The following is a 13456-nucleotide window of genomic DNA, read 5'->3' on the forward strand; positions in this document are numbered from 1 at the left end:
ATGTCAAAAATTTTATCACAATCCAAATTCAGAGCTGTATCAGGCTTGAATGTTTTGTCCATACTTGCCCCAACTGTTCAGGGTTCGACCTCTGCGGTCGTATAAAGCTGCGCCCTGCGGAGCACCTGGTTAAATTTTTTTAAAATCTAATTTCAAATATGCCAATTTTTCGATTAACATGCATTAGTATAGGTTCAGAAAATATGGTGTTCAACTTAGTTGAGGATGATTAATTGGGAAGTACACGTAGGGACCAGTCGTTTTATTTAAAATGCCTAATATGTTGTAGACAATTATCACAGTAGCAACAATAAAATAACACCAGAGCGACGGTGTTATATTACAAATTAAGATTTATCTCGGAAATAAAACAAAATTATATCAACTTGAATTAAGTTGAATTAACAAAACATTGCTAATACAGGCATTTGTTTTATTACGTTGTCCACCGTGATGAAATCATGTGACGCTTACTTAAAGATTAATCAAAATTATCATATAAAGATAAATATACTTTATTATTAGGGCAAAAAGTTTGCGGCATAATTCCGCGAACACTGGTTAGCTCATTTACTGAGCAAGTTTATCTTTCATGCGCTTTGCTCCCCATGAATTGCCTCCACATGTAATGCAAAAAAACTTTCCAGGACCTGAAACTTTTGTTACTTTCTTTTTCCCTCCCTTTCCTCAGTTCGCATGAAACCTTCATCTTCAACCCTATCATCCTGCTTTCGAATCCATGTTGTATTCAAACGTTATTCAAAACCATCACACCTCAGCGTACAGACCATCATACCTCAGGATGGACCATCACACTTCAGCGTGACCATCACACTTCCACGTCACCATCGCACCTCCCGAGTCCTACAAATATACATGCACATTTGTATGCACCTGTCATAAGTCAGGACTGTTCTTCCTTCAGTGGTTGTTGTTTGTTAATGTGGTTCATAAGTGTTTCTCGTTTCTATTTTTATACGACCGCAAAAAATTTTTGCGTTTGTATAATGGTATGATGTGGTCTGCGTTGTCATCTGCGTCGTCGTCGTCTTCGTCGTCTGAAGACACATTGGTTTCCGGACAATCACTTTAGTTTAAGTGAATCAATCTCTATGAAATTTATTAAGAAGGTTCAATACCACAAAAGGAAGGCTGGGATTGATTTTAGGGATGATGATCCCAACTGTTTTGGAATTAGGGGCCCAAAAGGGGCCCAAAACAAGCATTTTTCTACTTTCAGGATATCATCTTGTGTATAAGTATTTTAATTGTTCTGAAATTGTACCACAATGTTTCATACCACAGGTAGAAGGTTTGATTGATTTTGGGTGTTCTGGTCCCAATGGTTTAGGAAGTTGGGGCCAAAAAGGGGCCCAAATAAGCATTTGTGTAGTTTCCAGTCAATAACTTGTCTTGACAATAACTTTTGTTTAGTTAATGGATCTCTATGAAATTTAATAAGAAGGTTCAATACCACTAAAGGAAGGTTGGGATTGATATTGTGGGTTATGGTCCCAGCTGTTTTATAATTAGAGGCCCAAAAGGGGCCCAAATAAGCATTTTTGTATTTTCCAGACAATAACTTGTGTCTAAGTGTATAAATCTCTCTGAAATTATACCACAAGTTTCCATACCATGAAGAGATGGTTAGTATTGACTTTGGGGGGTTATTGCTGAAACTGTTTTGGAATTATGATCAAAAGGGCCAAAAAAAAAAGGGAAAAAAACTAGGTTTTTCAGGTCAATGGACAATTTTGACAATGTAAAAAAGTAGTGTAAGGGAGGTAACTCGAGTACATTTAACATACAATGTTGGGTATGTTCAGATTTACCTTCTTTACGCTACTTGTAAATTATGTATAAAGAAATGTCAGGTTTTAGACTAATTGCAAAAAAAAAGGGGCTGGTACATGTAGTAGTTTTCAATTTTTTTCTCCAAATTTCTCAAAGTTTGAAGATTGTGCAATTGATGTGTAAGATCTTGACATTGGTTTTGTGTCAGAAACTCATATTATGTCAAAAATTTTATCACAACCCAAATGCAGAGCTTTATCAAGCTTGAATGTTGTGTCCATACTTGCCCTAACTGTTCTAGGTTCAATCTCTGCGGTCGTATAAGTTGCGCCCTGAGGAGCACCTGGTTTTTATATAGATTAGACTCTTTTTTTCCCTGTTTGCATTGATTTACACAAGTCATTTTGGGTCTCTTTATAGCTTGTTTGGGTGTGAGCCAATGCTTTGTGTTGAAGGCTGTGTACTTGTTTACTTTTACACATTGTGACTTGGATGGAGAGATGTCTTATACCACATCTTCTTATTTCTATAGACAGAAAATTGATTTTTTATTCAAGAATAGTTAGTAGTAATGTTTTATGTGTCAGAAATTTTGTCTTTATACAATTTGATGCATGTTGAATCTTGTGAAAATATTGATTTGAGACATATATTTTTTGTGAAAATTAAAAAGGATTAAGGCATTTTTTATTCCATTATGTCTGTATTAAATGTAGACTATAAAGCTTAAATTACGATTCTTTGAATGCTGATGAATGCTTTTCCTGACCACTCAGTCATTTTGATAAACAGCAGGTGGTGTAAGCTCTTTTTGCATCAGAAATGTATACGAAAATAATTGGTTGAAATTCAGAAATTACATTAGTTTATTAGAGTAGGTAGAAAAACAGCTCCTAGTTTTTAGTGTAAAATGATGAACACAATAATATTTTGTTTAAGAATTTTTGCAAACAATTTTTAATTTATTTTCTTCTGCTTCCATTTGAAAACATCAATTACATAGTTAAACAGTATGATAAGTGCGTTCTGTTTGCCATGTATGTTATATAAAAAAAGATGATGTGGTATGATTGCCAATGACACAACTTTTCACAAGAGACCAAATGACACAGAAATTAACAGCTATAAATCACTGTACGGCCTTCAACAAGGGTATTGTTTAGTGTAAATATTTGCACACATTTTTTCCAATTATATCATATTGTTGTATACTGGTAAAACCTTTTTTTGTGATTAGATTGCCATTCTCTTTGCTAAACAATAAATTTATCCTAAGGGAGCTACATCTCTCATCGTTTTGTAACCTTCTTTAAAATCAATATCAAAACCCTATGAGATATTATATAGTTTTTAGAAATTTATCCATTTGTCCATTTTACATCTATTGTGTTTAGTACATGTAGGTCAAAACAATTATATGACAAAATACATATCATCTTATTGCCTTGCTTATACTGCACTTTGCAATGTATATATACCTATACATCTTCCTAAATGGATATCAAATAGATCTAGGATATCTTTGATATTTCAATAGGTCATAAACTTGAGTTGCAAATCAAGATCTAATATTCGATCTTGTACTTCTGTTTTGAAACTAAAGTTTTCCAACAATGAAAAAGATGATGCCTATGACATTTGATGTTAACATTGACAATGGCACATGCACCCTTAGTTTCTAGAGATAATTTCCTTTCTTAAATGAGAAGCATAATGTGAAAAAATAATCACAAACAAAGATTAAAGGAAAAATACATCAAATAGCAACAAGTCAACTTATGATATATTTTTTAATTTTTTTAGGGATAGGAAATAAAATGGATTAAGACATGAGATATAGATGAAATGGACGAAAGGGGGTTGAAGATTGTTGTGGCTGGATGTACAAACGACTCCTCAAGTGACGACACATGTTTTGATGATAGAGCAGCAAAAAGGCGTCCATGTTCACGTAAACTATCATCCATGCCAGGGGAAAAGTATTTATGTCAAAAAAATTCAGCAGATCACAACTTTAGTAGTGAGTCCAATGACGGAGGGATAGGGTCTATGGACTCCCGCGATGACAATCATTCAGAATCAGATAGTGAAATAAACATTAATGAAGTCCCATGTGTTTGCAAAGGTTGTAGTCGGAAAAGTGATGAGGAATTTTATTATTTACAGTCTACCCCACAGTATTTACATGATGGCAAGGCTTGTCCTTCAGATCAAATGGAATGGAAATTCCAGTCTCCTTGCGCCATAAACTCTTGGGGACACTTTTGTCAAAGTCGTAGAGATTTATATAAATATCGTAGAAGTGACTATTCTAGTGATAGTGACGAAGAATCAGTCCCAAGGTTTAACCAAATTAGTCCAGATTCAGATGGTTGTGGAAAACCAAGATCTCATTTACCTGTTTGTGATAGTCTGTCAGATGTACCATTAAAAACAGTTGTGAACATGGTAAAAGGTACATCTAAGACAGACCTCCTGAAAAACCTTACATCTCGTCCACAAGACGGTATTAAACCTCATGTGTTCAAAGAAAAGTTTGCTGTAAGTATTGTTTCTCTGTGTCTTGATAAAGTTGATGTATTTCTGTGTCTGGGTAAAGTTTTTGGTAAGTTGCAGCAATAATACATTTGATTATAAAAATGAGAAGATGTGGTAAAAGTGCAAATGAGACAACACTCCGCCAGAGACCAAATTGAAGTTCATATAGGTCACTGTAAGGCCTTTTATTGCAGGTTTGTGTCCACAATTCAAGAAGATGATTGCCATTTGAACATATTTTTATGAAAATAAGAAGATTTAATGTGATTTGATTGACAATGAGACCAATATTTATCAAAGACTTAATTACAGGTCAAGGTTGTAATAATAGATAAATGACAATATCATCTCCAGCAAATTACATATTTATAGTAAAACCTGGAATAACAAAATGTGAAATTATTAGTAAGAGTTTTTTAAGCTCAATAACATGAAATGGAAAACATAATATGACAAAAACAACTAACAACAACCACTGACTTCAGACCTATGGCTTAGGACAGGATACATAAAAATTATATGTGTGTTTGTTTAAATTGGTGGGTTTAATTTTTTTTTTCAATGTGCTCTACCCATACCCTAAGCTGAGTCTCAGAGAGAGTTGTTTAAAAAAAATATTTAATACAAAATAAGAACAATTGAAAAATCATAGAAAACAGGCTTGACTCATTTAAACGCAAAAGTACATATTGAATGAGCTACTGAAAAAATTGTTTGCATTGTTATAAATGAAACAGAAGACAAATATATGTCTTAGCCATTATCTTTAGTTATTTTTGCTCTTATTTGCAATTATTTGAAGATGGCTTTTCCAATCTTTAATCATGTGGTTTATATGATGAGTACATATATGTAAGGCTGCTATTTGAATTTATAGAAAAGTTAACCAATATTTAATATCATCAGCTGCAAATGTATAAATTCCATTTTTTCCCTTAAAATTTTCATGATCTAAAGGTCAGGTTTTCTTTCTGTTATTAAATATGATCCATTAACAATAAGAAAAACAACACAGACAAAAATTATGAACAGATGAAATGTAAATGGTTTTAACTTTACCACATCTTCTTAGCTTCTTTAAATTATATTCAAGAAATAGCATCTGAAGAAAAAGTTTGAATTTTATTTTTTTCATACTTTATTACCAAAACATTGAATTAATGTTTGGCAGTCACAATTTCACTTTTACAATGCATATAACAGCAGCATTATCATAGTCAAAACACCAGGTACAAACTGTTTACATATTTTTTTTTAGATATAATGATATTCAATGGAATTTATTGTATATTTTCAGACAATTTTACGATGGTTTACTGAGTGTAGTGATGACCAGAAGAACACAGTATTAAAAGGTTTACTGGTAAGCTTTAGAGTAATTTATTGCTGATAGCGATTTTTCATGTTTAATGATCTTTGGTTTCCATGATTTTAACTTTTCGTTTGTATTTCTTAATCCTTCATAGGACAAAGATTTTTAGCTCAATTACCATTTTCAATTACCTTTGTTTGCTGTATTTGTCAATTTGAGAGAAAAAACTTTTATCAAAGAAATACATTTTTATGCCCTGGCATAGCAGAGAGGTCATAAAGTCTTACCCTTGTCTATCTGTCTGTACGTCCGTCCATAGGTTTGTCCGTCTATTCATCTGTATGTCCATCTGTACATCCCAAAATCGGTTTCCGTTCTCTAACTTTTGATTTGCTTTAACCAAAAGTGGTTTCAGTTCTCTAACTTTAGTTTGCTTCAACCATTTTTTATGAAACTAATCCACAATGCTTATAACCACAAAACACAGATCAAATTTGAATTTTGGTGGCGTCACTTCTACCATTCTAGAGTTATGCCCATTAACAAATGAAAAAAATGCTGAATTACCAAATAATATGAAATTTTGACATAATGCTTATTACCACCAAACTCAGATTGTGTACAAATTTGGGTAGCTTCACTTTAACTGTTTTTATACGACCGCAAAAATTTTAATTTTTCGTCGTATATTGCTATCACATTGGCGTCGTCGTCTGCGTCATCTGCGTCGTCCGAATACTTTTAGTTTTCGCACTCTAACTTTAGTAAAAGTTAATAGAAATCTATGAAATTTTAACACAAGGTTTATGACCACAAAAGGAAGGTTGTGATTGATTTTGGGAGTTTGGATCCCAACATTTTAGGAATTAGGGGCCAAAAAAGGGCCCAAATAAGCATTATTCTTGGTTTTCGCACAATAACTTTAGTTTAAGTAAATAGAAATCTATGAAATTTTAAAAACACGAGGTTTATGACCACAAAAGGAAGGTTGGTATTGATTTGGGGAGTTGAGGTCTGAACAGTTTAGGAATTAGGGGCCAAAAAGGGGCCCAAGTAAGCATTATTCTTGGTTTTCGCACCATAACTTTAGTATAAGTAAATAGAAATCTATGAAATTTAAACACAAGGTTCATGACCACTAAAGGAAGGTTGGGTTTGATTTTGGGAGTTTTGGTCCCAACAGTTTAGGAATAAGGGGCCCAAAAGGTCCAAAATTGAACTTTGTTTGATTTCATCAAAAATTGAATAATTGGGGTTCTTTGATATGCCGAATCTAACTGTGTATGTAGATTCTTAATTTTTGGTCCCGTTTTCAAATTGGTCTACATTAAGGTCCAAAGGGTCCAAAATTAAACTTAGTTTGATTTTAACAAAAATTGAATCCTTGGGGTTCTTTGATATGCTGAATCTAAAAATGTACTTAGATTTTTGATTATTGGCCCAGTTTTCAAGTTGGTCCAAATCGGGGTCCAAAATTAAACTTCGTTTGATTTCATCAAAAATTGAATAATTGGGGTTCTTTGATATGCCAAATCTAACTGTGTATGTAGATTCTTAATTTTTAGTCCTGTTTTCAAATTGATCTACATTAAGGTCCAAAGGGTCCAAAATTAAACTAAGTTTGATTTTAATGAAAATTGAATTCTTGGGCTTTTTTGATATGCTGAATCTAAACATGTACTTAGATTTTTAATTATTGGCCTAGTTTTCAAGTTGGTTCAAATCAGGATCCAAAATTATTATATTAAGTATTGTGCAATAGCAAGAAATTTCCAATTGCACAGTATTCAGCAATAGCAAGAAATCTTCAATTGCACAGTATTGTGCAATAGCAAGAAATTTTCAATTGCTCAGTATTGCGCAATGGCAAGAAATCTTCAATTGCACAGTATTGTGCAATAGCAAATATTTTCAATTGCACAGTATTGCACAATAGTAAGAAATATCTAATTACACAATATTGTGCAATAGCAAGAAATTTTCAATTGATTGACTTATCTTTCTTTGTCCAGAATAGTAGTTGAATCAACTTAAATCATTGTTTAATACAATATACAATGTATATTCACTTTTACTACCAACTGATAAAGTATTCAGCAATAGCAAGAAATCTTCAATTGCACAGTATTGTGCAATAGCAAGAAATTTTCAATTGCACAGTATTCAGCAATAGCAAGAAATCTTCAATTGCACTGTATTGTGCAATAGCAAGAAATCTTCAATTGCACAGTATTGTGCAATAGCAAATATTTTCAATTGCACAGTATTGTGCAATAGCAAGAAATTTTCAATTGATTGGAGTTATCTTTCTTTGTCCAGTAGTTGAATCAACTTAAATCATTGTTTTATACAATATACAATGTATATTCACTTTTACTACCAACTGATAAATTAAAACAATCTTTACCATTCAGTGATAACAAACACCTTTTGTAACATTTTAATATTTTATGATGTATTTAAATGAGTAGTTCTTGTTGCAAACTCCATTAGAAATTTGAATTGAGATCAGTTTTGGAAAAAGGGAAAGAAAATTTCTTCAAACATTTTTTTGAGAGGATTAATATTCAACAGCATAGTGAATTGCTCAAAGGCAAAAAAAATATTTTAAGTTCATTAGACCACATTCATTCTGTGTCAGAAACCTATGCTGTGTCAACTATTTAATCACAATCCAAATTTAGAGCTGAATCCAGCTTGAATGTTGTGTCCATACTTGCCCCAACCGTTCAGGGTTCAACCTCTGCGGTCGTATAAAGCTGCGCCCTGCGGAGCATCTGGTTAAGTTATGTTCCTTTATAACTTTATATGCAAGCGGGGGCATCATCTGTGTATAGACACATTCCCAATTTATTTTTAAAATTCTTGCTTCTGTCAATATAATCCTAACAGTTTACAACTAACTTAATTTTTGTCCTGTTTTTATACAACCGCAAATTTTTTTTTGGATCTTATAATGGTATCATGGGTTTGATGTAGTTGTCGTCTATGTCGTTGTCAGAAAACGTGTAAATTTTAAATTGCACCTGTCCTAAGTCAGGAATCGGTTGTACAGTAGTTACGTAATGTAATTTATACGTGTTTCTCGTTTCTCATTTTTTCTGTAGATTAGAATTATATAGATTTACATTAGTAATTTTGGGGCCCTTTATAGCTTGTTGATCGGTGTGAGCCAAGGCTCCATGTTGAAGGCTGTACATTGACCTATAATGGTTTACTTTTATAAATTGTTATTTGGATGGAGAGTTGTCTCATTGGCACTCACACCACATCTTCCTATATCTATTGAAATTGTTATGTTGTGACCAAACCAGTTCTTGGGGAGAACACTAAATATTCCAAAAAATCTGGAGGCCTGCGAGACAACTTAATTTGTTTAAAATTTGTATAGAAGAATACTTATATATCTAATGCAGGGCAAGCTCATGTTGATTTTTCAGAAAATGAATTGATTTTTCGAGTTTCAATCAATTTCATGTATCTAGGTAAATGAATATCGAAGGTATAATACAGAAATAGGACAAATATGCCATTAAAACATAAGTATATGACAAGTCTAGTTCAACATGAGCTTGCCCTGCATTACATGTAACAGTATTCGTCCATACCAATTTTAAGTAAATTTTTGGGAAAAATTTAGTGTTCACCTCAAGAACCGGTTTGGCCATACCATAACAATTTCAAGTTTAGTTACAATTTACACAGTGTGTATATCATGTATATGTTAAGTATGTTTAAATGAACATATATGTTCTCATAGTTTAGGACTTTATCATTATAGTTTGAAAAATACAGGCAAAGTTTAGATGTTTATGAAGTGTCCTATATTTTGACTTAAGTGGAACCTTTTAAAGGGGCAATTTTTTTTTCAAATTTTTTTCAAATTTCAAATTTTTTGAAAAGTTTCAAGAAGAAATCCTTAATTGCAAAGTATTGGGCAATAGATTTGTAAGATCTTGATATTTGTTTTGTGTCAGAAACCTATATTATGTAAAATTTTTTATCACAATCCAAATTCAGACAGTATCAAGCTTGAATATTGTGTCCAAATTTTCCCCAACTGTTCAGAGTTCAATCTCTGCAGTCGTATCAGGCTGCGCTCAGCAAAGCATTTTATTCTTCAAATGAAGTTATGACCTGTTATTTGATTGTGTCAATACCAAATGTTTACTGCCTTTAGACAATATTAAATTCTGAAGTTACAACCTGTTATTTGATTGTGTTGAAATGAAACAGTAAACATTGGATCCTTTCACAAGCTCGTCTAATGATTGATGACTTTCTTATGTACAGAAAAAACACTGTTAATTTAATGATCTTCTCTAGTCATTGAAAATATCACTTTAGGTATGGATTTCTACTGTCATACTATCCTAATACCAACATTATGTGACAGACCCATTTCACTAAATAGATTATTTTCATATTTTATTCATCAGGGCAATTGTGAGAAAGACGTTTAGCATTTGGTATCTCCGTTGATAGTCCCAGGAGTATTCCAATAAGTTGCCACTAATACTTTTTAAATAGTTAAACAGAATTTGATACATCATACCTTCATTGTACTCTTACAGATCTGTATGTGTATGTATGTGATTTAGATACATGTTACCACAGAAAACAATTTAGGATTTTTTGTTATTGTTTTGTTTTCAAAAGTTTTCATTTAAATAAATTTGTTTGATGGAGTTATCAATAATTTAGTTAATATGACTGAGATAGAATATGGATCCTTGCATATTTTTGTTATCATTGTAAATTTTCATTGAAATCAATTTTTAATTTATATTTTTCAACTCATTATTTTAAAGTGCAATAGTTCTTTTGAATAAGTGACCTAATTTAATTGTGATTTTGTATAAAGTTTGTCTTGTTTGCTGATGGCTTACATATCTGTTCAGCATCCTTCAAGTTTGTTATTGTGCTTAATGTGAAAAGCTGAGACTGTTGTGTTTATCTATGCAGATATTTGTGATGGTGCCTGAAATTCTTGCCTTCATTTTGGCCCCAATTGTTTTGATTGATGGCTTCATTTAACATAATGACTTATTTTGAATTTAATACTACTCTAATTTATGACACAAGGAATAAACTACTTTGATTTTTATGCCCCATTTACATTGTATGGGCATTATGTTTTCTGTGCATCCATTTGTCTGTTTGTTCATCCATCCTTTCATTCGTCTGTTCGTTCATCTGTCTCGCTTCAGGTTAAAGTTTTTGGTCGAGGTAGTTTTTGATGAAGTTGAAGTCCAATCAACTTGAAACTTAGTACACATGTTCCCTATGATATGATGATCTTTCTAATTTAAATGCCAAATAAGGGTTTTTACCCCATTTTCACAGTCAACTGAACATAGCAAATGATAGTGTGGATGGGGCATCTGTGTACTTAGGACAAATTCTTGTTTAAAATAAGATGATTGAAGATGGGGTGAAGAACAAATGCATATGTTTATCCAAAGTCCTAAGGTTGGGTGAAGCAATGGTTCCTTGAGATATTGCTAGTGTTTTCTTCTTGAGGTCTTACTTTTCATGGAGTATCCTTCACTCATTTTACAACTGAAACTCATAATTCAACCAATTAAAATACTGCATTTATTGTTTTTGGAGCAGAAATATTTTACCTTTAGTACTGAGTAAAGGTTAAAGAGAGAAGGACGTGGTGGCATGTGTCATCCCATGGAATCTAAATTAATACAAGCAAAGTCATAGGCTAGAATTCACTGTATCAGCATCTTTTTTAAAAGAACTATGGGTAATCTCAATGTTTGTACACCAAAATTAAAATAATGTTACATCATTGGTTCAATTTCCATTGTTTAAAACATTTTGTACCAATCTCAACGTTTTGGGTGTATGATTTTAAAATACTACCAAGAATGCATTAGATTCTGGCATTTACAAATTCAAAGATACTCAAGTCTAAATGCAATTACTGATGAAATGTATTTTTGTTACAGATGTACTGTGATTTACCCCAAATGCATCTTCTGTCGGTTAAAATGGCTCCAAATCTCCACAGAGGTTGTCCAAGCAACTGCCAAGATATTCTTACATGGCTGCCAACCAGCTTGGCTCATAAAATTATGTCTTATTTTGATCCAGGTAAGTTTAATTAGTTGTATCAGTTGTAAAACACATATTATTGTGTAAATTCAAATGTCGTAAGGATCAATTCTAGGTTGATGGATCCATGGGTTCTTAGTTTCATCATTAAGCCTATATCACATTTACATGGGTAACGATGCAAATGTGTGTGTCATGGGCAGTTGGGTCAATATCTTTAATTGTTTTTGGGATACGATTGCTTTCAAGCAATCTGTAGACTTATACCATTGAGTCAGGGCCATGCCCTCACGTCAACCATTTTATTCTAAACATTAAGGAACATCTCAGATTCGTATGATTGTCTTTCTTTAAAAGGTAAAAACAAACAAAAGGATTGAACTTTAACAAATTTCCTATAATGTTCTTCTCATAATCTTCATGTTTGATATTTCACTTGACTGATATGGGTGTTTTTAACAACACGGAAAATCAGAATCAAGCAGTATTTATATTTAGTGTTTTTATAAATTTAGAAAAACGCCAGGGGGAATTCCCCAGCTTTAATAAAATGTGAGAGTTCTCTGAATTCCGATAAATCTATTTCTGTCATATAAGAACTGGAGTGGAGTTTTTCTTATATGTCACCGTTATGAAACTGATATTTGATATTGTACTCTCATAAAGAAATGGAGAACCATCTAGGTCATTTAATTAACATTTAATGTACGTTCTTGCTCCAAATCACAAGTGTAGGGTTTGTTTAGGTAATTATGCGCATGGGTATAGTTTTCTTGACTTCAAGGGGTATCAGATTGAATGGTTGCTCTGGATTCCCCACTCCATTGATTAATTTGAAACTCATGGGATCCTTTCTGTCTGTCTGCTATTGAGGGTTATTGTTGTTGCATATTTTAAATCATATGCATCATTTAAATTAGGATATATGTAGTCCATATCGTTAAGGTGTAACTAGAACACCCTTCCAGCTTGTCTCCCCTATATGTCGATAAACGTCGTATTACCGTATATTAAAAATGATCGCAATTTTAACAGAGGAGTGTATGGAAAGGAGTCATGCCCACTGACCCAAAGGAAATTAAATATTTAAAGAGTTAGGAATGGGGTTCCTCCTAGAATTAACGTATGGGAATAGGTGATAAGATACAAAGTGAAATACCTTCTCTCACTCTCAGCGACTGCTGTGGAAAGTAAACTTGGAATTGATAGTACAAAAAATAAACACAATAAGTACATTGTTCATACCCTTGTATCCGGGATTGGCTATTTTTTAAGGTTGAGTAACTATTCATATTACGTAAATTACATTTTACATGTGCAGTTGAATTAGTTTTGAAAAAATATACTATCCAGCTATACATGTGTCAATGAAAACAATGGCAATCATATCCCTCAGAGCAATCTGCTCTTTGATTACATAGGCGGTAATGGTAACGTTTTTTCCTGTAGCGCAGTCCATATCGTAAACTTGGATATGTATGATAGCTCGTTTCAAAATACATTTTCACATATGTGGTTAAATTTTCGAGGTACTAAGTGAGATTACTTTTTCCATAAATTAGCATACCCGGAACATCCTTTCGTGATGTGGCTCCTTGTGCTAAAATATCCCCTTTTTAACACAATAATTAAGTTCTTTGAAAATTTAATACTTTGAACACATTTAATAGCTCCATAGTTTTTATACGACCGCAAAAATTGAAAATTTTTTGGTCGTATATTGGTATGACGTTGGCGTCGTCG

General features: G+C 32.6%; 1 protein-coding gene across 1 annotated transcript in view; it reads left to right on the plus strand.

Annotated features, from left to right (window-relative positions):
• LOC139512151 (beta-TrCP-like) overlaps nucleotides 1-13456 on the plus strand; it is a 52228-nt gene that overhangs the window by 19799 nt on the left and 18973 nt on the right. The window contains exons 2-4 of the mRNA XM_071299554.1: nucleotides 3598-4335; nucleotides 5630-5695; nucleotides 11608-11752. Coding sequence (XP_071155655.1) covers nucleotides 3640-4335; nucleotides 5630-5695; nucleotides 11608-11752 — 907 coding nt within the window. The 5' untranslated portion in view covers nucleotides 3598-3639. The remainder of the gene's footprint in view (nucleotides 1-3597; nucleotides 4336-5629; nucleotides 5696-11607; nucleotides 11753-13456) is intronic.

Source organism: Mytilus edulis, chromosome 1 (assembly GCF_963676685.1).
Source record: "Mytilus edulis chromosome 1, xbMytEdul2.2, whole genome shotgun sequence".
NCBI lineage: Eukaryota > Metazoa > Mollusca > Bivalvia > Mytilida > Mytilidae > Mytilus > Mytilus edulis.